This window comes from Ammospiza caudacuta, chromosome 23 (genome assembly GCF_027887145.1).
Source record: "Ammospiza caudacuta isolate bAmmCau1 chromosome 23, bAmmCau1.pri, whole genome shotgun sequence".
NCBI classification, from domain to species: domain Eukaryota; kingdom Metazoa; phylum Chordata; class Aves; order Passeriformes; family Passerellidae; genus Ammospiza; species Ammospiza caudacuta.
In genome coordinates, this window is record NC_080615.1 from 5070933 (window position 1) to 5097204 (window position 26272).

The 26272-nt window shown below is 46.8% G+C and overlaps 2 protein-coding genes across 2 annotated transcripts in view; one reads left to right on the forward strand and one right to left on the reverse strand.

Moving 5' to 3' along the window:
• LOC131567444 (beta-galactosidase-1-like protein 2) overlaps positions 1-13867 on the forward strand; it is a 34850-nt gene extending 20983 nt beyond the window's left edge. The window contains exons 10-20 of the mRNA XM_058819062.1: positions 392-476; positions 1032-1169; positions 1762-1842; positions 2493-2599; positions 3122-3268; positions 5775-5846; positions 7678-7759; positions 9770-9857; positions 11644-11758; positions 12631-12747; positions 13197-13867. Coding sequence (XP_058675045.1) covers positions 392-476; positions 1032-1169; positions 1762-1842; positions 2493-2599; positions 3122-3268; positions 5775-5846; positions 7678-7759; positions 9770-9857; positions 11644-11758; positions 12631-12747; positions 13197-13283 — 1119 coding nt within the window. The 3' untranslated portion in view covers positions 13284-13867. The remainder of the gene's footprint in view (positions 1-391; positions 477-1031; positions 1170-1761; positions 1843-2492; positions 2600-3121; positions 3269-5774; positions 5847-7677; positions 7760-9769; positions 9858-11643; positions 11759-12630; positions 12748-13196) is intronic.
• Positions 13868-15322: 1455 nt separating this feature from the next.
• Positions 15323-26272, reverse strand: part of B3GAT1 (beta-1,3-glucuronyltransferase 1) — a 40359-nt gene continuing 29409 nt past the window's right edge. The window contains exons 5-7 of the mRNA XM_058819081.1: positions 23502-23798; positions 18097-18214; positions 15323-16633 (exon numbers count right to left, since the gene is read on the reverse strand). Coding sequence (XP_058675064.1) covers positions 18128-18214; positions 23502-23798 — 384 coding nt within the window. The 3' untranslated portion in view covers positions 15323-16633; positions 18097-18127. The remainder of the gene's footprint in view (positions 16634-18096; positions 18215-23501; positions 23799-26272) is intronic.

Here is a 26272-nt window from a genome sequence, read left to right on the forward strand (position 1 = left end):
CTCCTTCTCCTCCTTCTCCTCCTTCTCCTCCTTCTCCTCCTTCTCCTCCTTCTCCTCCTTCTCCTCCTTCTCCTCCTTCTCCTCCTTCTCCTCCTTCTCCTCCTTCTCCTCCTTCTCCTCCTTCTCCTCCTTCTCCTCCTTCTCCTTCCTCCTTCTCTTTTCCCCCTCTCCCTCTCCTTTTCTCCTCTTCTCCTTTTCTTCTCCCTTTCTTCTCCTTTTCTTCTCCTTTTCTTCTTTTCTTCTCCTTTTCTTCTCCCTTTCTCCTTTTTCCTCCTCCTCTTCCCTCTTCTCATCCTACTCCTCCTCTTGCTTCAACAACGCTGCTGCAGAACAAAGGGGTGGCTGCAGGCCTGTCCTGGATCCATTTGAGCTCTTGTTTTTCTCTTGACAGAAAGACCAGCCCAAGATGGTGATGGAGTACTGGACTGGCTGGTTTGATAACTGGGGAGGCCCTCACTATGTCTTTGATGCAGATGGTGAGCACCAAACACTCTTCTTGCAGAACATTTTGTGGTGAATTTCAGCCCCTTGTGAGTGCAGCACCCTCTCCAGGTTAAAAGCTCATTTGGAAGGCTACTACTAAAAAATACAAACCCTCAGGGCATGTAAAGAGCAGTGAAAGCAGAGCTATACAGGACTGGTTTAACAACTTTCATCTTCCTGCAATTGTCTTTGTAATTGGGTCCTTAGTCTGGCTGGGGAGTCTTTGCAACTCTTCTTCTTAAAAGCAAAATTCCTGCTGGAGGCCTTACCCCTTTTTCACCTGGAGGATTATTTGAATGTATTAAATATTTAATATTTAATACATTCAAATAATTTAGTTGTTAATAATGATGATGATAGTAATAATTATAACTGAATTTAGTATTTAAATGCATCTGTAGATGTGTTGCCCCTTACTGAGGGCAAATCCCAACACCAATCACTGTGACTGACAGGAGTGACCAGAATGTGTCTGATTGCAATTCCTGGCCCAGATTTGTGTCTGTGGCCTCCCTGGCACTGCAAAAAATCTCTTTTATTTTTTGCAGAGATGGTGAATACTGTAGAAAGCATCCTCAAAACAGGAGCATCCATCAACCTCTACATGTTCCATGGAGGCACCAACTTTGGTTTCATGAGCGGGGCTCTGGAAGCTGATGAGTACAAGTCAGATGTCACCAGTTATGGTGAGTTTGGTTTGCCTGTGCAGCTCTGCCTGCCCTGGGCTGGGACAGTAACCAGCCACACTCAGGAGTGATCAGCACAACCACTTTGTCCTGAGGGATGAGGTAGGACACAGCTCAGAAGTAAATTCCTGGAGTTTACATGAGTGATTCCAATTCTCAGCCCTCCCAGGAAGTGGGGGATTCCCTTATTCTGAATTTTAAACAGAGCTGTCACAGATTATTAACTGAGATCTCCTTTTTCTAGGGAGAGATGATGATCCAAAACACCATTTTTTAATTTTACCAAGTCAAATTTTACCATAAATCTCTTTTCAGCCCAACAGCCCGTGGTTAAAATAGTTAATTGTTGACTTTATCCTGTGTGAAATTCTGGATATGTGCAAATTAGATCTCTGAAAGTGTGAATGGCTCTTCTCTAATTTAAGGAATTTTGTGGCTGTTTAGTGATGTTCACTCTCAGATTAAAGTGTACAGATTTCCATTCTGCAGACAATGCCATGAAAATTGTGCCTGGGGCTTTTATTTCTTTCATGAAGCCATCCCAGAGCTGTTTTATATTTTTAAAACACGTGCTGCTGTTCTGCTTTTCCAGATTATGATGCTGTGCTGACAGAGGCTGGGGACTACACATCCAAATTCTTCAAGCTGAGACAACTCTTCAGCATGGTCATTGGTAATCAGCAACCCAGGAGCCACAGCACTGAATTATTGAAACTGGGGATGGATTGGGAAATACTGAAACTGGGGATGGATTGGGAAATACTGAAACTGGGGATGGTTGGGAATTATTGAAACTGGGGATGGATTGGGAATTATTGAAACTGGGGATGGATTGGGAAATATTGAAACTGGGGATGGTTGGGAATTATTGAAACTGAGTATGGTTGGGAATTATTGAAACTGAGTATGGTTAGGAATTATTGAAACTGAGTATGGTTGGGAATTATTGAAACTGGGGATGGATTGGAAATTACTGAAACTGGGGATGGATTGGGAATTATTGAAAGTGGCACTTCTGGGGCTCTCCTTGGATGGGAATTGCTGAAACTGGCCCTGCTGGGGCTCTGGATGGTTGGGAATTACTGAAAGTGGTCCTTCTGGGGCTCTGCTGGGATGGGAATTATTGAAACTGGGGATGGATTGGGAATTATTGAAACTGTCCCTGCTGGGGCTCAGCTTGGTTGGGAATTAAGGATGGGAGGACAAAGAAGGAGATATCCTTCCCAGATATCTCTCTGGGAAGGAGATATCTTGAATTCAAGGGAGGGATGTTGAATTTGTGTTGTCTGAAATCTTTGTTCCATCTTTCCTTTTGCACCCCAGGCCAGCCCCTTCCTCTGCCTCCCATGATTGAGAGCAAAGCCTCCTATGGTGCCATCCTCTTGCACCAGTACATCTCTCTGTGGGATGTGCTGCCAGCAGTTCTGCAGGTACTGACACCTCTTTCACTGCATCCCAGACCTAAAAAGCATCAACTTTTAGAGCAGTTTGTGCTCCTTCTTATCCCAAAAGGATGAGGTTGGGGGGATTTTTTACCAAGGATATGCAAAAGCAGCAAATCTTTTATCTCAGCTTTTTCACTGCTCCTTCTGTTCTCTTGGAATTGCACTTTTGAAAATCTTTGGCTCCTTTTTATGATACTTTGGTCAGGAGGGATTTTGGGTTGGACCAGAGTTTTGAGGCTCTCTCCTACCTGTGGCAGAGTGAAGCTTTAAATGAGCTGCCCCTACAAGAATTTCCACTCCTGATGTTGAATTTTATCTCCCTTTTTTCACTGCTCCTTCTGTTCTCTTGGAATTACACTTTTGCAAATCTTTGGCTCCTTTTTCTGGTACTTTGGTCAGGAGGGATTTTGGGTTGAGAGGCTCTCACCTGTGGCAGAGTGAAGCTTTAAATGAGCTGCCCCTACAAGAATTTCCACTCCTGATGTTGAATTTGCTTCTCCTCTGCAGCCCATCAAGTCAGAGTTCCCTGTGAACATGGAGAATCTGCCCCTGAACGACAGCATTGGGCAGCCCTATGGATATGTGCTCTATGAGACTGTCATTTTTGGGGGGGGACACCTGCACAGCAGGGACCACGTCCGGGACCGGGCTCAGGTAGGTCACAGGGCTCACTCATGGGGGAAAACTTCAAATTTCCACTGCTCAGCTAAGCAAAAAACCCTTATAGCTTCTAACTAAATTCCCAGTTCCACTTTGCTAAAACTTATAACATTTAAACATCAGAATGTTGAATATTCTGAGATTATTTTGATTGTTTTATTCCCACACGTGCTGTTAGGACCAGGCACAGGTAGGGGCACAGGGCTCACTCAGGGTGGGTGGGGCAGCAAATGGGGAGAAAACATCAAATTTGCACTTCTCAGCTAAGCCCCAAACCCTTATAGCTTCTAATTAAATTTTCAGTTCCACTTTGCTAAAAACTGTAACATCTTTAAACATCAGAATGTTGAGTGTCCTGAGAATATTTTGATTATTTTATTCCCATGTGACATGGCACAGTGACAGTGGCACAGTTAGGGACATTTGAGTTGCTAAAACTTGTAACATATTTGAACATCAGAATGTTGAATGTTCTCAGAATATTTGGATTATTTTATTCCCACCCCTGCTGACAATTATGGACACCTGAGTTCTAGTTTGAAGCAGAGACAATTTCCTGCCCAAGCCCATCTGGAGGGATGTGATTGTGACATCATTGATGAGCAGTTGCTCTGCTCATCAGAGCAATTTCCAGTTGCTAATTTATAGTTCCACTTTGCTAAAACTTATATTTAAACATCAGAATGTTGAATGTTCTGAGAATATTTAGATTATTTTATTCCCACCTGCACTGACAGTGGCAGAGTTAGAACCAGGCACAGGTAGGGGCACAGGGCTCACTCAGGGTGGGTGGGGCAGCAAATGGGGAGAAAACATCAAATTTGCACTTCTCAGCCAAGACCCAAACCCTTATAGCTTCTAATTAAATTTCCAGTTCCACTTTGCTAAAAACTGTAACATCTTTAAACATCAGAATGTTGAGTGTCCTGAGAATATTTTGATTATTTTATTCCCATGTGACATGGCACAGTGACAGTGACGCAGTTATGGACATTTGAGTTGCTAAAACTTGTAACATATTTGAACATCAGAATGTTGAATGTTCTGAGAATATTTTGATTCTTTTATTCTCACCTCTGCTGACAATTATGGACACCTGAGTTCTAGTTTGAAGCAGAGACAATTTCCTGCCCAAGCCCAGCTGGAGGAATGTGATTATGACATCATTGATGAGCTCTGCTCATCAGAGCAACTTCCAGTTGCTAATTTCTAGTTCCACTTCACTTTGCTAAAGCTTACAACATCTTTAAACATCAGAATGTTGAATATTCTGAAAATATTTTGATAATTTTATTGCCACCTGTGCTGACAGTGAGTTGGACATTTGAATTCTAGTTTGAAGCAGAGACAATTTCCTGGCCAAGCCCAGCTGGAGGGGTGTGGTTGTGACATCATTGATGAGCTCTGCTCATCAGAGCAACTTCCAGTTGCTAACTTCTAGTTCCACTTTGCTAAAACTTATATTTAAACATCAGAATGTTGAATATTCTGAAAATATTTAGATTATTTTATTCCCATCTGACATGGCACAGTGACAGTGGCAGAGTTATGGACACCTGAATTCTGGGTTCAAGCAGAGACAGTTTCCTGCCCAAATCCTGCTGAGGGATGTGATTATGACATTATTGATGAGCAATTGCTAATTTCCAGTTCCACTTTGCTAAAACTTGTAACATCTTTAAACATCAGAATGCTGAATATTCTGAGAATATTTTGATTATTTTATTCCCACCTGACAGTGAGAAAGTTATGGACACTTGAGTTGTAGTTTGAAGCAGAGACAATTTCCTGCCCAAATCCAGCTGGAGAGATGTGGTTATGACACCATTGATGAGCAGTTGCTTTGCTCATCAGAGCAACTTCCAGTTGCTAATTTCCAGATCCACTTTGCTAAAACTTCTGTTTAAACATCAGAATGTTGAATGTTCTCAGAATATTTTGATTATTTTGTTCCCACCTGTGCTGACAGTGACACAGGTGTGGACCCCTGAGTTCTAGGTTCAAGCAGAGACAATTCCCTGCCCAAATCCAACTCAGAGATGTGGTTATGACATAATTATGACAATTCCCTGCCCAAGCCCAGCTGAGGGATGTGGTTATGACATAATTATGACAATTCCCTGCCCAAATCCAACTCAGAGATGTGGTTATGACATAATTATGACAATTCCCTGCCCAAGCCCAGCTGAGGGATGTGGTTATGACATAATTATGACAATTCCCTGCCCAAATCCAACTCAGAGATGTGGTTATGACATAATTATGACAATTCCCTGCCCAAATCCAACTCAGAGATGTGGTTATGACATAATTATGACAATTCCCTGCCCAAGCCCAGCTGAGGGATGTGGTTATGACATAATTATGACAATTCCCTGCCCAAGCCCAGCTGAGGGATGTGGTTCTGACATCATTATGACAATTTCCCGCCCAAACCCAGCTGAGGGATGTGGTTGTGACATCACTGATGAGCTCTGCTCTCCTGTGCTCTGTTCTGCAGGTGTTTGTTAACACTGTGTATGTGGGGGAGCTGGACTACAACTCAGTGGAGCTCTCCATTCCTGAGGGACAGGTAACTCCAGGGGATCGCTCAGGGTGTGGATAACAAGATCACTGAAGAGGGAGAAAGCTCAGAAAGGCACCTCCTCTACCCCAGACTAGCTTGGTACCCTAATCAGACACAAATAATGGGATTTCACTGCCAGGTTACCATTGGTGATTGAAAAGTGGGGTCTGAATGCTTTTCCATGGAGAAAATTGAAGTTATTGCAGTCCTTGCTGCAGAAAATTTGCCAGCCTTCTTACACAGCCACAACACTGAGTACCTGTACCCTGTTATTGCAGATTAAATCTCTGCAGGCTGCTTCTTCCTTAGCACAAATCAGGTTTTGGAGGCTCTTGGGTCTCAGATTAAATGAGGAGGAATGTCTCTCTTGAGAGCAGTTTTACCCTGGCAGAAGCTGGCACTAAGGACTCTGTATTGATTGAGCACATTTCACCAGAGCTGTGTGGCTGTGGGAGCAGCTGAGGGTGCATTGTTGTTCTTAGGGCTTGTGGGAGAGTTTATGGCACGAGCCTGTCCTGTGTCAAACTCCATTTCTGCCTCTGTGGGTGCTATTAAAATGGGAATTAAAAATTCAAGATAAAAAAAACCAAACAAAACAACTCAGAAATCTGTGCAAAGGCTGTGAGTTCCTCCCTGTTTGCAGTAGAGAACTGTAGGAAAGGGAAAGACAAAAACTTCTACAGGGTTTGATCTGCAGCCTTGGATTGATGTAAAAATAAATTCCACAGACATTAAGTAGAAAAACCATAAACTTTTGTTTCTGTAGTTGTAAGTAAGAATATTCCTTAAGTGAGAAACTGAATTGGGTAAGATGGTGAAGGGTTTATAATGTAGGAAACTGATGGTGAAGGGTTTATAGTGTAGGAAACTTGATAAAATGGTGAAGGGTTTAAAATGTAGGAAGCTATTGATAAGATGGTGAAGGGTTCATAATATAGGAAACTGGTAAGATGGTGAAGGGTTTATAGTGTAGGAAACTATTGATAAAATAGTGAAGGTTTATAATGTAGGAAACTGTATTGATAAGATGGTGAAGGGTTTATAAAATAGGAAACTATTGATAAAATGGTGAAGGGTTTAAGATGTAGGAAACTATTGATAAAATTCTGAAGGATTTAAAATGTAGGAAACTATTGATAAGATGGTGAAGGCTTTATAATGTAGGAAACTGTATTGATGTGAATGGTTTATAATGTAGGAAACTATTGGGTAAGATGGTGAAGGCTTTATAATGTAGGAAACTGATAAGATAGTGAAAGGTTCATAATATAGGAAACTGATAAGATGGTGAAGGGTTTATAGTGTAGGAAACTATTGATAATATGTCAAAGGGTTTATAATGTAGGAAAGTATTGATAAGATGGTGAGGGGTTTATAGTGTAGGGGTGTGGTAAGCTGAGTTTAGAAGTTATAACAGAGCATGTGTGTGGATGTGAGAAAACAGCCTATTAAATAAAAGTATCCACAGTGCAGTATAGAAGTAAGGAAAGGTGATAAGTAAGTAAAGGTGATGTTAGTAAAGCAAAATAAACCTTGTAGCATCTGTGCATTAGATTAGTAAATTATGTATTGTCTTGTAACAAAGAACTTGTGACTGCTTTATAGCCAGCTGCTTATTCCTTTAAAATCTCACAGCCTCTGAGACTGATGTTTATCTAAACAATAAATTCTTAACCCAAGATAGTCCCATTGCTTCATTATAAAGCAGCAGCAATAATAGAGAACTTGAAAGTAAATTTATAACTGGCAGCTGCCAAAGGTGGTGCCATTTTCCCCCTCAGCACCTCTGCTGAGGGCAGGGCTGGTGCAGCTGATGTTTGTCCTTTTGTCTTTCCAGCAGGGCTTCAGGCAGCTGAGGCTGCTGGTGGAGAACCGGGGCCGTGTCAATTATGGGCCAGCACTGAACGAGCAGAGGAAAGGTGGGTCTGGATCAGAGACAATTCCTGCCCAAACCCAGCTGAGGGATGGGATTGTGACATCAGCGATGAGCTCTGCTCATCAGAGCAACTTCAGTTGCTAATTTCTAGTTCCACTTTACTAAAACCTGTAACATTTTTAAACATCAGAATGTTGAATGCTCTGAGAATATTTTGAATATTTTATTCCCACCTGCACTGACAATGGCACAGTTGTGGACACCTGAGTTCTAGGTTGAAGCAGAGACAATTTCCTGCCCAAACCCAGGTGAGGGATGTGAATATGACATCATTGATGAGCTCTGTTCATCAGAGCAACTTCCAGTTGCTAATTTCCAGTTCCATTTTGCTAAAACTTATCTTTAAACACCAGAATGTTGAATGTTCTGAGAATATTTTGATTATTTTGTTCCCACCTTTGTGGGCAGTGACACAGCTATGGACATTTGAGTTCTAGGTTCAGAGACAATTTCGTGCCCAAACCCAGCTGAGGGATGTGATTCTGACATCACTGATGAGCAATTGCTAATTTTCAGTTCCACATTGCTAAAACTTACCTTTAAAATTCAGAATGTTGAATGCCCTGAGAATATTTTGATTATTTTATTCCTGCCTCAAAGCAGGGACAATTTCCTGCCCAAACCCAGGTGAGGGATGTGAATATGACATCATTGATGAGCTCTGTTCATCAGAGCAACTTCTGGTTGCTAATTTCTAGTTCCACTTTGCTAAATATTTATATTTAAACAGAATTAAAGCAGAACTTATATTTAAACAGAATTATCAGAATGTTGAATGTCCTGAGAATATTTTGATTATTTTATTCCCACCTTTGCTGACAGTGGCACAGTTATGGACATTTGAGTTCTAGGTTCAGAGACAATTTCTTGCCCAAACCCATCTGAGGGATGTGGTTCTGACATCACTGATGAGCTCTGCTCTCCTGTGCTCTGTTCTGCAGGTGTTTGTTAACACCATGTTTGTGAGGGAGCTGGGCTACAACACAGTGGGAATGAGTTAAAAATCATCCTCCCCCCTGTCTGCAGTGCTCAGAGGAGCAGCAGTGGCTGCTCAGTGCACCAAGGTTTATTTTATAAGGGTACAGCTAAACCCAGGCCTATCAATGACTCTTGCTCTGCTCTGGGTTTCCTAGGTGATGCTCAGCTCCCTTTCTCTTGCTCTCTGAGCATATTACTTCACAGGGAGGGAAGGAAAATACCTTTTTTAATCTGTGTTTTCCCTGGAGAGGTTGATGTTTGAGAATCACACCATTTAAAAGCTCACACAATGTCAGGAGGAGGGAACTGCATCCCCTGGAGCAGAATTGACTGAAATGCTCAAGCCTATCACACACAGTGGCGGGGCTGGAAGGGGTTGATTCTATTTTAGTGGGGAACTATGTGCAAAAGCTCTATAAAATGGATTAATGGAGTTAGGCACGTGACTGTATTGATTTTATTTAAAGCAGAAACGTTGCATAAACCTCAGTGCTGCCCAGGCAGCCTCAGAGCTGTGATAGGAGCAGGCTTTGCCTTCAACAAAAAGCTGCTAAAGGTGAATGACTTCTTCAGGTGCCTTAAAATCCTGGGCTGAAAAGCCCTGGAGCAGCCCTGGGCGTTGGTGCTGGCTCAGTTGTGTTTTGCTGTGCCTGTTAGAGAAGGGACTGACTGCTTTAAAAAGTGATTGACTGCTTTAAAAAGTGATTGACTGCTTTAAAAAAAATTCTGTGCATGGTCAGCTCCAACCCCAGCATCCCCACAAGCCCCAGCACATCCCAGGGGGTTCTGCTGGGAGGGTTGGAGGCCCTGCTGAGCTGAGGAAAGGAGGGAATGGAGAGGGCAGAGTTTAGAGATGCTGCCCACTCAGTCTGCATGAGCAATGGGACCATATGGACTCTAATTCCATTGCAGAACGTGGCTGCTTTCCATCTCCTGCTGTTCCTCAGATTCAAATAGCAAAATGCATCAGCTTTAGCTGTTCCTCAACTCCTCATTACCCCCATTGCTCTCACAGGCTTAATTGGTGACATCTTCTTGAATAAAACCCCCTTGAGGAACTTCAAGATTTACAGTTTGGAGATGAAACCTGCCTTCATGAAAAGGTTTGTGAGATTTTAACCTTTATTTTTTCCACAAAATCCTTTTTTTGTGGGATTTTAACCTTTTTTTCTTCATTTCAAACCACCTGCTTTCCAGCAGTGCAGTGTCTAATGGGGAGCAGCCAAATGAGGTAACAGTGGGGAGGTGGATTTTTGCTCTGATACTTTTGTTGATACTTTTGCCTGAAATAGTGCAGGAACTGGTGCCAGCTGATCCAAACCATCATTTAGGGAGAGATCTAATCCCACTGTGCAGGGTTTAAAGATTTCCTTGCAGCAGGGTGAGATCAGGTAGTTAAATCCAGGCTTCTCCAAAGGGAAGGATCCCCTCACACCCACATGGTGGAAATTTTGGGTCTTTCTGGAAATTACCAATCTGGCTGATATATTTAGTAATTCAGCCTGGCAAGGGATGGATTAATTCTAGAAAGCTACTGATAGTGCATTAACAATCCAGATGGCTCCCTCTCTTTTATGTTGTTTTGCTTTAATTCAAGGGAGGAAATTTAGCAGGGGGATGTTGAAGAGCCTCTGTCAGCACACAGAGAAAACCTCAGCAAATGTTTCAGGCAGCAGATGCCCTATGGACTCTGGCCACCATCCAGAGACTCTTTTCAGTGATGTTTTTAATACCAGCAAGCAACTTATGTGCTTATATCCCCCAAGATATCACAGCTGCCCCATTTTGTGTAGGAGGGAGAGAGAGAAGCCACGTTAAACCAAAAAGGCTTTTAAAAGGGAAAAGATTCATTCTGAAATGCCTCATGGCAGTTTTACCAGGTGCTGAGGGGCTACCTGAAGGATTCTTATTGATGGGGTAACTCAGAGCCTTTTGGACTGCAGGGTGTTAGAGGAATATTTCCAGTGAGGAGCATTAAAGCAAGTGAGCTGCCATGGCCAAACAAAAGCAAGATTAGTCACCACTAGCCTGAGCTCCTGGCTGCTGACCAGCAGCACTGAAACACAATCAGCTCCCAGTCCCCTCGGGGGAGGAGGGAGAGCAGTGTTGTGAAAGGAGCTGTCACAGGCTTTTAGTTGAATAATTCAGTAGCAGCCAGGCTGCACTGGATCAATAACTTCCCCCAGTCCAAGAGATGCAGTTTGTAAGGGCTGCAGGGAACGTGTTCTTACAGCAGCTCAAGGCTTCTGTGGGATTCTGCTCTCCTTATTTCCTCTTCTGCTTTTGCCCTGCTCCCAAACTGTTGCCACAGGTAAGAAATCCTGTCAGATTCCCCTGATTACTGCACACTGCAGGGATGTGTTTGTGTTCCTCACCAGGAGCTGTGGCAGGAGTGTCTGGTTTGAATCCTGTCAGTTCTGCAGTCTCCTTTAGCAAGCCACAGGCATTTCAAGCACCCTGGCAGATCTGGAGGATCCTCAGCAGTCCATGTGAAGCAGAGCTTTTATCCCAGAATGGTTTGGGTGGAAGGGACCTTTGAGATCTCTCACCATGAGCAGAGACCCCTTCCACCATCCCAGGGTGCTCCAACCTGGCCTTGGGCACTTCCAGGGATGGGGCAGCCACAGCTTCTCTGAGAGACCTTTGCCAGGGCCTCACACCCTCACAGGGAAGAATTTTTTCCCAATATCCGATCCCAACCTGCTCTCTGCCAGCCTGAACCCTTTCCCCTTTGTCCCATCAGCACATGCTCTTGTAAAAACCATTGAAGTGGTGCCATCAGAGGTGGTGAGAGCCCCAGGTATCTCCTCTGCAGCCCAGCTTGGCCTGGCAGGGGTGCTGGGGACAGGCAGGTGGCCCTGTGGGCTGTGAGTTGTCTCTCTCTTGCAGCCTGCAGCAGGCATCTGGCTGGAGCTCAGTCCCGGATTATTTCGTGGGGCCGGCATTCTTCCGCGGGAGGCTGTGGATAGAGCAGCAGCCACAGGACACCTTCCTGAAGCTGCAGGCAAGTCCTGGTTCTTCTTTGTCAAATTTTTATAAAAAAACTGGTTAGAGAGACTTGTGCAACAGCTCTGACTGATTTGTGTGTCTGTAGCCTCCCCCTCTCTCTTAGGGAATCATTCTGAGGGTCTCCTCCAGGTAATTCTGGAGAGGTCCTGTGAGAAAACTGACCCTGCAGAGCTGCCAGTGACCACTTCAGTCTTTTCTTACTGGCATGCAAGTGGTGTTTTCTAGTTGCAGAGGAGTAATGTGCACAGAAAATAAAGGAGGGCCTTGTTTTATTCCTGTCTCCTCAGTGTGACATGGAAAGAGTCACTTCTTTGTGGCCATGGCATGGGAGTTAGCATTCCTGTCATGCTTCTGTGGGAGACTGCATAGAACTTCAGATGAGATTTTAAATATTATCAAACTTCCTGCTCTGATTTCCCTCCCTTAGAGACAACCTTGTGCCCAGCCTTACTGTCCTGCTCACTTTCCCATGTATTGGGGAAATTCTATTTGCTATAAATCAGGCCAGCCAGCAGCAATTCAGTTTTTCTGTCACCTGGGAAAGAGGTGAGGGCAGATATTACATGCTTGGGGAGGAATAAAGGCCTGTCTGTTCAAAGGGAAGAAACTTCCTATACAAGCACAAGTCACAAATTGCACATTTTTGAAAGCTTTATCCTTTTAATGAGCACATTAAGGATAACTCCTGTTCAGCAGGGCTTGTTTAAATGTCCCTGGCTGCAGGGATTTGCACAGGGAAAACAAGCAGAAAACCTGCAGAAAGTGGCTGGAAAGAATGCAAGTGTGAAAGCAGATTTGGTTTCCTGTGGGGATGCAAAGGAGGCAGCAGAGCTGCTTTAGTAATTCCATGTTCTGCCTTGATTCCAGGGCTGGGAGAAAGGAGTGGTGTTTGTCAATGGTCAGAACCTGGGAAGATACTGGAAGATTGGACCTCAGGAAACTCTTTACCTTCCTGGGCCCTGGCTAAGGAGAGGGGGTAACGAGGTGAGAGACTGCTGGGATTGCTCTGTGCCTGTTGGGGTTGTGAAAGATCCTTGTCCCAAAGAGCCAGACACACACAGGACAGCAATTATCCTTTAGCTGAAAGCCAGTGCAGTAGAGGGGAAGGGCAGTGCTGAAAGTGCAGTAGAGGGGAAGGACAGTGCTGTCTCCTGGGATCTCTGAAAACCAGAGAAGGTGCTGCTCCAAAGCTGGCCCTGGCTCTGACAGCCATTAAAGGCTGACAGGGATGGCAGCTGAACTTCACAGCTCTGCTTCAGGTGGGAAATCAACCCAAACCTGATGTGATGCTGCTTCATCCCCAAGGCAGAGCCTCAGTCCCTGTTAGACCCACGCTGACTGAGCTCTTTAAATGGAGTTTCAAGTGTGCTTCTCCTAAGCATATTTGCAGCCCCCCAGGCTTTGCAAGAAGGGGTTTTCTCTCTCCTGTGCAGATTGTGATCTTTGAGGAGCGCACGGCGGGCCGGATCATCCAGTCCGTGGACATCCCCTACCTGGGACGGACCCAGTACGTGGACTGAGGGCGGGCTGGGAGCTCCTTTCCCACGTTTGGCTCACCCTGAGCACTCCTGCTTGCATGGCTGGGGACCTGCTGGCTCAGCACTTGGGCATGCTCATCTCCACCAGAGCCAGGGGAAGGATTTGCCCTCTGGCAGTGAGGCCAGAGGAGAGGACAGCGAGGAAGCGGCGCCCTTGCTCCATGGATGGATGGATGGATGGAGCTCAGCCCCTGCCCTGCTGAGGCCCCCAGCCCGGATGGCTGAGCATGTTCTGAACCATCTGGTGGATGTGGGGGAGTTAAAAGGTGCTGGAGGCAGGTGAGAGAGAGAGAAAGAACTGAAGCCATCTGAACTGGAAGCTGAGCTCAGCTTTCCAGGGACTTTCAAAATGTGCTATCCTTGGCCTCCTCATTTTTATAATTAGGTAGGGAGAAAATAGTTGGTGAACATGTGAGTAATCAGGTGTGGGAAACCATTTGGAGGCAGATTTTAACAAGTCTCTCTGCAAAAAGGCCATTACGTGTTCCCTTGTTGGAAGGCAAGGTGGTTGTCAAATTACTTTTAATTTCAGCTTTTTTTCCACTGAGTTTTATTATGGAGGTTGTCTCTCTCTCAAAAGGAAAAAAAGAAAAAGTCTAAAAAGTGAGATGTGTTTTGTCTTTTATCAAATGTATCATGATGTTTCAGGCCAGGCAGGAATGAGAAAAGAACAAATGAGTCCTGCAGTCCCCTCTCCAGCAGAGCTCACACTGTGAAGCACCTAAAGATGAAATTCCTCCTTGGAAAATGAGCAGGGATCAGATTTTGGCTGGGGTAGAAGCAAGTGGGAAAACTCATCCCTGCTTCCTCCTTAAAGCTGCTGTGGGATCTTGGGTCCTTGTTTTTCTTTCTTTTTGTCCCTCTAAACAGAAATGTGGGATTTAGGTAAACATGACATTGTTATAACTCAGCAGCTCCAGGCACAGAGGAGCTGCAGCCTCCTTAGGGAGAGGGGGAGATCAAACCTGAGCTGTGAATCCTTCAGAACCTCCAAGGAGTCTCTGCTTTCTGTGCCAGTACCAGGAGAAACACCAGACTGTGTATGTAAGGGAGGTGCAGGCTATTCTGGCTCTTAGAAACCATCATTTTATTTAACAAATTTAAATACAGTTTGTTTAAAACTGAGAACAGACAGTGCAGCTGGAACACACTCCATCCTGGCCAGGTCTGTCTCTGCTCCCCAGGGCCACAGCAGCTCTGGGACAGCTGAGAGGGCTCCTGTGGGCAGAGCAAATGTGCAGGGCTGTGTTCAGCTCTCCATCCTTTGCATTTTTCTGCAAGTTAATGTTTCCTTCCAAGGAGGGAAAGTTGGAACCCAGCAGGGACTGGAATTCAGATCAGTGAACCAAAACATGCAGCTCAGAGAGGACATCAGCTGGAAACTATTTCAATGCTGTGAGAATTTGGTAGTCCTTGAGAAATGTCTCTTTCCACTGGAGGGTTTGCAGACTGAAGGGAGCTTGGAAGGCCAGTACAGTAAGAGAATAAATCTACTTGAGTGCAGAGTTTTAATCCAAGGTAACAATACCTGTTCCCATAGAGCAGCCAGCAGCATCCAACACTTTCTTTCCAAGTGGTGCTTCAGCCATTGCATCTAAAAGGAACATTTTTGTAAAGGCTTCTGTGGCTGGGAACTAAAGAATGAGACTTCTCCCCAATGGTTCTGATATACAGTGGGAGAAAATAACTTACAAAAAATATTTTTCCTTTGAAATATCAGGAAATACACAATGTCATTAGTCCAAGGGGAGACTTCTGCACCGTGAAGCCAACAATTAAACCCAGAGCATTTTAATAGTTCTATGTGTTAGGGCTAAAAATAACCAAGTCTATTGCAAGATTACATTTTTCCCTCAGTTCAAAGGTAAAATTGTGCTTCAGAATTTTTGAAGGAATTGGGACAGCAGCAGGGAGGGGGGGTGACAAAGGTTTGACAACAGTTATGGAGGAGGAGGAGGGAATTTATCGGTTTTGGCTGGGAGAAGGGGCCTGTTGTACCTCAGATTTATCTCAGCAAGTTTGGCAGTCTCAAACAGAGTCACCCATGGTGGCAGCACCGGCAGATGGTGAATGAGCAGAGCCCTGAGCCAGGATCCCCTTCCCAGGGGTGCTGCTCTCCCATCAGAGGGGACTGGGAACTGCTCCAGGGTGGCTTTTCACACCAGCTCTGCAGTAGCAGAAGAAGGGGCTGGAGGATACACTCCAGTCAAATGGGAAATGCACTAAATTCACCTCTTAGTGTCCAATTTCTAGTTTGAAGCAGTTTTTTTTTTTTAAAGAGTGGAAATTTGCCTTTATATAGGAGCACCCTTGAGAGAATCCCACAACTAATGGGAACCAAATTAGGGCCAAACAGGACCCAGATCTGGATGAATATTATGGTGTATAGCCTCCACAATCTCATTAAACCCAATTTGCAATTACTTTAGCATTTTTAGAGATCCACATGCTGGAGACACGACACCATCAGGATCAGTGGTGAACTGGTGGTGATCAGCAGCTCCCTGATCCTGTCCCATTCTGGGACAAACCTTTTAGCAGGGCTAGGACAGGGGTTGATGGTTTTAAACTCAAAGAGGATTGATTTGATATAAGGACGTTTTTTACAATGAGGGTGGTGCCACACTGGCACAGGTGCCCAGAGGGGTGGGGATGCCCCATCCCTGGGAATGTTCCAGGCCAGGAGAAACCTGGTCCAGCTGAAGGAGCAGCCTTGGACCAGAGGACCCTTAAAGTCCCTTCCATGATTCCATGACCACACAGGAACATAAGGGTGCCCCCCAAGCTGTGAAACTGAGGAAGGAAAAGGAGAGGGAACCAGAGAACAGTGATGCTTCAAGGGTTTGTTCTAACCTGCCTCGTTTCCCCCCTCTCCAAACCCTTCCCATCTTGTGCAGCGTAACAAACACTGATTGAAGGAGGTTTAAAATTAAGGGCTAAGGTGCCATCTAGGAAGGCAGCTGTCCCCTCCACGGCCAGAGAGCTGCTCAGGCTGTCTCACACACGGCCACAGAGTTCCTGTTGCTCAGCAAAACCAGTCCCCAGGGGCCACTGCTGTGGCTCTCCCCCTCAGCCGGGTGCTGGCACAGCCCTGCTCACATTGCAGCCGAGCCTGGGGCCGGGAGCTGCCAGTCCTGCCTTGCTGTGCTTTGTGCTCCACCTCCGGAGCCCGGGAGGAGGGGCAGGGGATCCGGGGACGTCAGGTATGCAGTGGTGCTTGGTTTTTCTGAAGGCTCAGACTCGTGGGAGTCAGCAGAGCTCCTGGCTCCCGCCTGGCTGGCTGGGTGGGTGCTGTGGAGAGGAACCTGGCAGGCTGTGCACGAAGAAATCTTCTGCAAGAGACACAAACAGCGTGGGTAGCACCCCTGTGCCGCTGCAGGGGCATCCTAAAGCTGTGTCCCACACTTCAGGGCCATCCCAAAGCCCTGTGCCACTGCAGAGCCTCCCAAAGCCCTGTGCCACTGCAGAGCCTCCCAAAGCCCTGTGCCACTCTTCAGAGACATCCCAAAGCCCTGATTCTCACTGCAGAGCCATCCCAAAGCCCTGTGCCACTGCAGAGCCATCCCAAAGCCCTGTGCCACTCTTCAGGGCCATCCCAAAGCCCTGTGCCACTGCAGAGCCATCTCATAGCCCTGTCCCACTGCAGAGCCATCCCAAAGCCCTGTGCCACTCTTCAGAGACATCCCAAAGCCCTGATTCTCACTGCAGAGCCATCCCAAAGATCTGCTCCACTCTTCAGGGCCATCCCAAAGCCTTGTCCCACTCTTCAGAGCCATCCCATAGCCCTGTCTCACTTTTCAGGGCCATCCCATAGCCCCGTCCCATTGCAGGTCCCAAAATTTGCTGCCTGGGCAGGGGGAGCAGCACTGCAGAGCCCCAGCCCCTGTGCACAGCCTCTCCCTGGCCCAGAGGAGCTGGTGCAGCCTCTCCTGCCCTGCCAAGGGCACAGAGCAGCAGCCAGGGCTCCATCCTGCTTCCCCCAGGGAATGGCACATAAGGGAGCTCATTGCAGGTAAAAATTCACCACTGCTGAGAAAATCTGCCCCCTTCCTGCTCCTGTTTCTGAGGACTCAAGAGCAGCAGCCTCCTCTCCCTCCAGGCCTGGTTCTACACTCCAGTGAAAGGGAATTTGTGCATTTATTTTATTGCCCATAAGAACGAAGGGCAGCTCCACAGGCTGCAGATACAAGTGAACAGCTCATCCTCCTGCAGACCAGCTGCAGGAACACCCAGGGCATGAACAAACATCAACGTGTGTGCTCTTTCCTCCTTTCCACTGCAAAATACACCCCATGCTCCCCTCAGGTGCACAAACACCTCAGGCAGGGTTCAATCCACACCTTCCTACTCATCACTGCCTCTCTGTGCCTTCAGTGTGGGCCTGAATTAAATATTTCCCTCAGTGAAAGCTTCTGCCTGACCAAAAATCTTTTTGCTGCTACTGCTTTAGCTTCCCTCAGGTGTTTGCAGGTGGATGAACCCACACCCTTCACCCCTGTGCTTTATTAAAGTTAATAAGGCAACCTTGTTTACACAAGGATTTTTCTTAATGCTGCAACTGCTGCCTAAACTCCTACTCCCTGCATTTTTCTTCCCCTCAATCTCTCAGCAGGTATTTTGTCTTAAAAATGGATTAACTTTAAAAAAAGAGATATTAACAAATGGTCTTGAGAGGTTTAGCAGTAAGGGAAGGTCAGGGTTGTGAAAAATGGAAATGAAAAAGCCCATTTAAAAGAGCTTTTCTCTTTCTCCTGCCCTTGTGTAGCTTCTCAGTGCTGTGAGAAGCAGCTCTTACCTGGAGTTGGTCTCTGCTCAGCCATGCACACTCAGATTTCCACATTGGGATCTGTGAATCCTTTCTTGCCCTCGTTCACCAGCACAGGCTTCTCTGTCCTCGTGTGCCACACTAAAATCTGAGGAAGGCAGAAGTCATTAGCTGCAGCTCTCCAGTGCACTAGGAAATATTCCTGCACATTAAATCAATAGTGCAATTTAAGCAGCCACCCTGGAGCCTAATGGTGCATCCACTGCTGAGAGGGGCTTTGCATAAACCTTCATTTAGGCAGAGCTGCTGCTCTGCAGAATGCACAGTGCACAGAAATCACCATTTACAGTGTGCTGTCGTGGGACATTACCCTGCTCCCTCCATGTAGTTATCCAGCAGCTCCCTCCAAAGGCTCATCAGCCTTGCAATGGGGTAAGGCAGCTCCCTCCCAGCCTGGGATCACATTCCTGCCTCCCACAGCTCCTCAGCTGCTCCTTGGTTATCACCTACACCCTCAGCCTTGGAGTCACTCAGAGGGGAAATGCAAATTCCTGACATTTAGGGGATGTTGGGAGGGAAGAGGCATCAGCAGCTCTTCCATCTCCACTCCTGCCTTTGGCTGGGGGGAAATAGAACCTGAATTCTTCAGCACATCCCTGAAAATCCATTCCTGGGGAGCAGGCACCAGTCTGCCCCCTAACCTCATTTCCTAACCTCCATTTCATCATCCCCCACAAGCACTTCAGAGCCTGCTCATCAAAGTCACCCTTGATTCCAGCCCTGCTCTCCCCACTGCTGCAATTACTGCGCTGCATGCCCGGGAAAAGACAAAACCCAGCGGGGCTCACGAGTGGCTCTCAGGGCTCTGCACTGATGCTGAAAGGATTAAAAGGTACTGGAGAAATCCTGCAGCCAGTTCTGCCCTTCAGAGAGAGCCCTCTGCACTGCTGGGCTTCCTCACTGAGCTCTGCTATGGCCCAGGGCTCACTCACATCCAGCAGCAGAGAACACAACCGCACAGCTTCAATTTGTGCCCACTTCTGCTCTCTGAAAGCCAAATGCCAAAAAGGGCAGATTAAATGGGCTAAAACTGGCCCATTTTCAGAGTTTACAGCTTGATACAACAGCTTTTACCATTTTCCATGCTGTGCTCCTTAATGTGGGAGGTAGATCACCATTTACTACCGAAACATTTCAGCCAACATTTCATTTCCTTTCAGCCAGTGCTTGTTTTTTTTTTTTCAAAAAGCAGCGTGTTTTATGCCTCAGAGAAGCTTTGTCTCTCTCACAAGGGACCAAACAGTGAAGGGGACCAAATATCTGACTTCTCCTGAGTAGTGGTTTCACACATCACTTCATACATCACCCTTGAGATCACTCAAGGGACTCCCCTTTAAAAACACTACGGCAAAACCCTTCCACTCATTCCTGGCCTGACATTTGGAGTCACAGGACTCAAAACACATCTAGGAGGTCACAAAGCTTCTTCTCCACAGCAGAACAATTCATTGTCTCCCAACAGGAGATGAAAAAACAAACAGAAGTGTCCGACCTGCAGAGGGAGGGATTACAGGGCTTCCAGCTGACCCTCCCAGGAGGGATTCAGGAATTTTTGTTGTTTGAAATGGAAACTACAGAATGGGAAAAAAGGAGACACCAGGCTGAAAGAGCAGCTCTGCTCCCTGTCCTGCAGCCTGACAATAAAATGTCCCCAGCTGTGGCATTATGGTGCCCATGGGCCTCTGTCTGTGCTTTAGCCCTCCCTGGCTGAGCTCACTGCAGATTGTCCCCTGGTGTCCATAGAAAATGGGGAGCAGAATGTCCCCCTTTCCATCAGCCTGACAGGAATGCCAAATCTCAGACCTCTCTCCTGTGCCAAGGGGTTGAGGAGAGGATGGTTTGATTTGGGGGTGTGGGGAAATGCACAAAGAGCAGAAATCCAAGTACAGAGAACCCTTGCAAAGCCCTGTTTCCTTACAGCTCCAGGATAAACCAACCCTTCCCTCCTCATAAGGAGGGATAACATTCTCCTCAGCAACTAATACCAACTTCCTTTACTTTCTCCTTCATTTTGGGCAGTTCCCAAATCCAAGAAAACAAGCGTGATACGTGATCTTTGGCTTACACTTCAGCTTTGTGCAGGAGTGTGTGTTTGTGGGCTGAATTCTGATCAATATTTCCAGCACCAGCAGAGCACACAGGGAAGGCAGCATTTTTGGAGAACAGATGTCTGTGCTTATCTTACACATTCCTCTGATCCCTCCTTAATGACTCTGTCTAAGCACATCATAATTTTTAATGTAAATCTCCCTGCAAAGCAGGTGTGGGGTTGTGTTTAACAGGAGCAAAGCATGACAAGTGCTGGGAGCACAGGGGGGAGAGAGGAACCTGAGCTGTGACCTCAGACCACAGCTGGCTTTGGTCCTTCTCTGCTGCTGGCCCTGACTCTTCTCCTGCTGAAATGGGTGAGTGTCACAGACATCTTTCATGAAAAATCCCTTTCCTTTGGATTTTTCCTCCTGAGAAGCTGGGAAGCCTCAGGAACAAAATGCAAACAATGGTTATCTGCTGCTGTGGAATGCAACAGGTGCATCTGGGATTGGTCTCATGTGGTTGTTTCTAATTAATGGCCAATCACCATCAGCTGGCTTGGACAGAGATCCAAGCAACAAACCTTTGTTATCATTCCTTCTTTTTCTATTCTTAGCCAGCCTTCTGATGAAATCTTCTATTCTTTTAGTATAGTTTTAATATAATATATATCATAAAATAATAAATCAAGCCTTCTGAAAAATGGAGTCAGATCCTCATCTCTTCCCTCATCCTCAGACCCCTGTGAACACGGTCCCAGGTGAGTAAAAGCAGAAATGGAGATTTCCAGGGAAATGGAGGCTGCAAAGCTGCACTCAGAGCCTGCCAGGAGCAGACAGCATTCAGCTCACAACAAGGAGCCTTGTGAGCTCTGCCCAGCCCAGCCAAGAAAGGAAACTCAGATGCTTCCAGTGCTGGGCAGCAATCCCTGCTGCTTCCTCCCCATCCCTGACCTGGGTCAGCCCTGCCTGGCTCCAGCACCCTTTGTTTCCTCCTCCTGGAAACAACATTTTCCTTCCTCTCCTTCCTTCAGAGCTGTCATTTCTCACCCCAACCTATCAGCACAGCTTCCTTCATCAGGTATTTGTTTACAGCAGGGACAATGGACCAAAGACTGGATAACTGGCCAGGTGAACACCCTGATAAACACCCTGTGTACAGAAGATCAAGTAAACACCCCTGATCCTCTGTACACAGAGTAAAAGCAGTCTGTCCATCTCTCCTGCCTGCTGAAAACACATTTATTTCCACACAGAGCCCAGTAACGGGGATCTAATTTTAATCCAAACTCTTTCCCCATTCTTGGGAGGCTGGTTGGGTTATTTGTCCTGGTGTAGGACAGCCATAACCACAGAAATGTGGATTCAGAGAGGCACAGCCGCTATCAGATACAACCCAGACTTGCTCCTTCCCCTCAGCTCCTCCTCCTTATTCCTGGATTCCTTGTGAGAGGAATCAGATTCCTGTTTTTTCCATGGCTTTGGAGCAGTGCACATGGAAATCAGGCAAAGGCTATTAGCCACATTTTCTTTCCTATCCCAAAAATACTGGAGACCTGGATCCAACACTGGAGCTGTTGGCAGTAACAACTTATTTGCAATAAAAGAACAATTCTGTCAGGGTAATTAAGCAATAAAGACTCTCTAAATCAGACTGGCTGAAGTTTATAACAGACAAAGGTGTGAGAGTGCTGCACAGGGGTCTCTGATTTCAGGGGGACACCCAGCACACCTGTCACAGACATCTTTTATAAAAAATCCTTTCCTTAGGATTTTTCCTCCTGAGAAGCTGAAAGGCCTCAGGAACAAAATGCAAACAATGGTTATCTGCTGCTGTGGAATGCAACAGGTGCATCTGGGATTGGTCTCATGTGGTTGTTTCTAATTAAAGGCCAATCACCGTCAGCTGTTTGGACAGAGAGTCCAAGCCACAAGCCTTTGTTATGATTCCTTCTTTTTCTGTTCTTAGCCAGCTTTCTGATGAAATCCTATTCTTTTAGCATAGTTTTAATGTAATATATATCATAAAATAATAACTCAAGCCTTCTGAAACATGGAGTCAGATCCTCATCTCTTCCCTCATCCTCAGACCCCTGTGAACACAGTCACACACACCTCCAGTATTTAGGGAACCCACTCACAAAGCTTCAAAGCCCTTGGCAGCACCTCTGTGGCTGATGGGCTGTGATTGATGCCTGTCACTCTAAGCAGCTTTGTCTCATGGTGTCTCCCACACTCCCTGTCAGCCCAGCCAGATTCATCTCTCCTCTCAGATTGGGAAGCTTTCAGGAGAAGAACCATCCGTGGTTTCTGTGTTATTTAGCACATGGGGTCCTGCTCCCTGACCTAGCAATGTGTACAGGCAGCATTAATCAGTCAGCTAAAAGTAGTGAAATCACCCCAAATGGAGCCTTCTGGAGCTCACAGCAGTATCCCAGGCACTACAACATTTCTGTATTATCTCTGACACAGAAAGATCCAGGTTTTTGTGGGCACAAATATTGCACAGTTGTCAGGAGGGAGAAGACAACTTGGCAGCAAGGAAGAGCCTGTGTGAGCCGCCCTTCCCTGCTCCTGGATTACAGCTCACAGGGGCCACAGAGCAAACCCCAGCATGTCACAGCACTCAACCCCACTCAGGAATTCACGTTAAATAACTGACATTTCACTCATGGAACTCCCTGCTCCAGGGGAGCAGCCAAGCCACAGGAAAGCCCATCCTGGTTGGTGGCTCCCTACCCCTTCCCTGCCCCTCTTCCCAGGGTTCAGAGGAACAGCAACCACGGGCTCAGGGAGTTCTGTTGGAGCTGGTGCTGCATTCAGAGGCCAGAATAAAGCTCTGCATCCAAACCCTCCATCAGAACTGACTCCTTTCCTTCACCATCACCTTAAAAGCTTCTCCACAGAGGGAAACCTGAGGAGCAGCCCCTGTTATGGGGGGAAGCTCCATCCCAGCACCACCAGAGCTCCTGCAGGCCTGGACTTGTCCCCACGGGCCCAGCTGCAGCACCCAGCCAGCCCAAAGTGTCTGTGGGGTGAAACACCACACACCCAGCCAGCCAAAAGTGTCTGTGGGGTGAAACACCACACACCCAGCCAGCCCAAAGTGTCTGTGGGGTGAAACACCACACACCCAGCCAGCCCAAAGTGTCTGTGGGGTGAAACACCGTAAATAGTTGCCGCTATTTAGTTCAGCAGCAGGGCCAGACAAGCCCAGGCACATCCCATCCAGCTATATTGATAAATATCAATCCTGTGATTCAGTGAAGTGATGGAATGATGGTGAAAACTGCATTTTCTTCCCCCTCTGGCTCCCCAGCACCCCGCAGCAGGACAAGAGCATACCTTAGTGCAGTTGGCAGCCTTGGGCTCGAGGTCGCTGAGGGTGACCAGCTCGCGGAGCAGGCTGCTCTCCTGGTAGCCGCCCTTGACCCCGCGCAGTTTGAAGTAGGCCTGGGAGCGCTGCAGGATGAGCCTGAGGTTGACAGCAAAGCCGGCCATGTCGATGGCGAAGGGCCGGTGAGGGTCGAAGACGGTTTTCCAGCCGTACACCTTCCCCGCCGCGTTCACCTTGGGCGACTCGTAGCGCAGACCGCCCACGAAGGCCACGGGCCACACCGACACCTTCCTGGTGCTGCGCATCTGCCACGAGCACACAGCATGTGAAAAACGTGGATTTTATGATTGGCTTTTCGCAAATATTCAAGTAAAATATATGCGAAATAAGTTGTGCCTGTATGAAAAATTCTTACTGTCTTAAAACTTTAAGGCCAGGCTGCCCATGAAGGCCCCAGGCCACACCAACACCTTCTGGGTGCTGTGCCACAAGCACACACGGAGTGTGAAAAATGCATATTTTATTATTTGCTTTTTGCAGATATTAAAATTGTAATGCATATTATGGAGTAATTCATGCTTATGTAAAATATATGCAAAATAAGTTGTGCCTGTATGAAAAATTCTTAAAGTCTTCAAACTTTAAGTGCAGGCCGCTCATGAAGGCCACAGGCCACACCAACACTATCTGGGTGCTGCACATCTGCCATGAGCACACACGGGGTGTGAAAAGTGAGTATTTTATGATTGCCTGAATAAAAGGACACCTGTTAACAAAGAATTAACCCTTAAAAACAATAGCCTGTTGCATATTCATACACTTCATACATGATGCATAAATTCCATTCAAATATAGGATTCTGTCTGGTCATCTTCAACTTCTTCCTCTGAATCCTGATGGCATCATCTTGCCCAAGCAAGGCGGGAAGAAGTTCATTTGAAATCTCTGGGATTTGTGAGTAGGGTTTTTGTCCAGAGCTGCCAATAAGGAACACCTCTGCAATTTATGAGTGGGGTTTTTGTCCAGCTCTTGGTGTCCGCATGGGCAAACCAAGACACAGGAGAGAAGCACCTTGTCCAAGGCCACCTGGAAATGCAGGAATGGCACATCTAGGAAGAAAGGTCGTTTCTACTAAGGTATTTAAGCTGCAGTCTCAGGCTATGAAAGGCTAAGAGCATCTCCAGATGCCAGTGGGGCACTGCAGCTGCCAGCCTTGGGGACAGTGGGGAAGCACAGTCTCTCTGGACATTCGCAGCAGGCAGAACAGCCCTGCGCTGTGGAACTGGATGCCTCCTGCTCCCTGTGGTCACCAGAAATGGAGCAGAGCCACCAGGGGCCCTTTTGGCCAAGGCAGGTGCTCTGGATGCCACTCACCCCCAGCACCCTGCCCTGCTCCCTGGCAGGCTCAGCCTCTATCTCTGCTCTCAGCTCGCTCTCTTAGATCAGGGCTCTCCCAGAGCTAATCTCATCACTGCTAATTACTGAAAACGAGAGCAGAAGAGCTCTGGCACTTGCCCTTCTGCATTATACAGCTGCTAACGGCAGCCCCTGTCCACAGGGAACAATAACGTGTGTCTCCTGCATTTCACAGCACATTTCCTTGGCTCAGTGACCTTAACTGCAGAGACACGTCTGAGAGGAGAAGCCTCTACGAGCACAGCACAGGAGTGAATGAAGGAACCCTTTCTGCTTTATTCATGTGAGGAGTCTGTCTCAAGATGCCACCAGAGCCAGCCTCAAAGCGGACGGGGGAAGAAAGATATTCAGCCTGAATTCACTCCCAGCTTTCAAAGCCATTCCTGTGGCTGTGCAAGCTAAAGTGAGAGCCACTGGGGAAGGGAGAGGCATGCATGAGGAAATAAATAGGAGATCCCTGGTATGAAAACAGGCAGCTGGTGGGGAAGGAAGCAATCCTCCTTTCTCATCCCTTGGTGAAAGAGTTTGGCCTCAAGAGAGCAAGGGAACAAGTAATTTCTGAGCTGGAAGCCAGGTGAGGTACCTGGTCTTGAATGTAAGAACATTCAAACCTACAGACAGGAGCTCATTTAGAGCCCCAGCTGGGCTGGATCAAAGGTAGGAAAGCCTGTGGAAAGCCCCTGCTCAAACCCAAACAGATTGTCCGGACACACTGAAATTCAGCCAAGGAGCTGCAAACTTCCAGGGGGAGATCTCAGCCCCTCACCTGCTGATAGCAGCCTGGGGGAGCAATGCTGAGTGCTGGAATTGGAATTGCTCCAGGGGGAAAAAACTGGTCACATCCCCTGGCCCAGACATCCCTCCTCCAGGCACTGCATGGAGGGCTCTGCTTTTGCAGGAGGGGAACCAAAGTCTCCAACAAACTCCTGCTCCTCACGCATGCAGCAAGGCAGGGACCAGCACAGGGAACACCTCTGAACAAGATGTCCTGGGAAGGCTGTGGAGCCCAGCATGTCCTCAGCTCACCCACAGCACCCCTCAGTGTTGTCATTATATTGCAAGAGTTCTGCTGTCATTACATTGCAAGGGTTCCATATTACTAAAGTTTTGTACCTCCTTCACGTTTCTTGTAGGCAGCTCCTCTAGGCACTGACTCTTCCTTGTCCTCACAGCAACCAACAGACTCCAGTCCCACCAATCCACTCTTTTCTAACACTCTTCTTATTGGCTACAGGTGTGGCCTGTTAACATCAGGGCTGCTCCTAATCTTTAGTAATTGGTTCAGCTGCAACTCTTTAGGGGATAAGACTACATTCTATACAACCTTCATTTACCCATACTGTAACCCCCTACTCCTCACCCC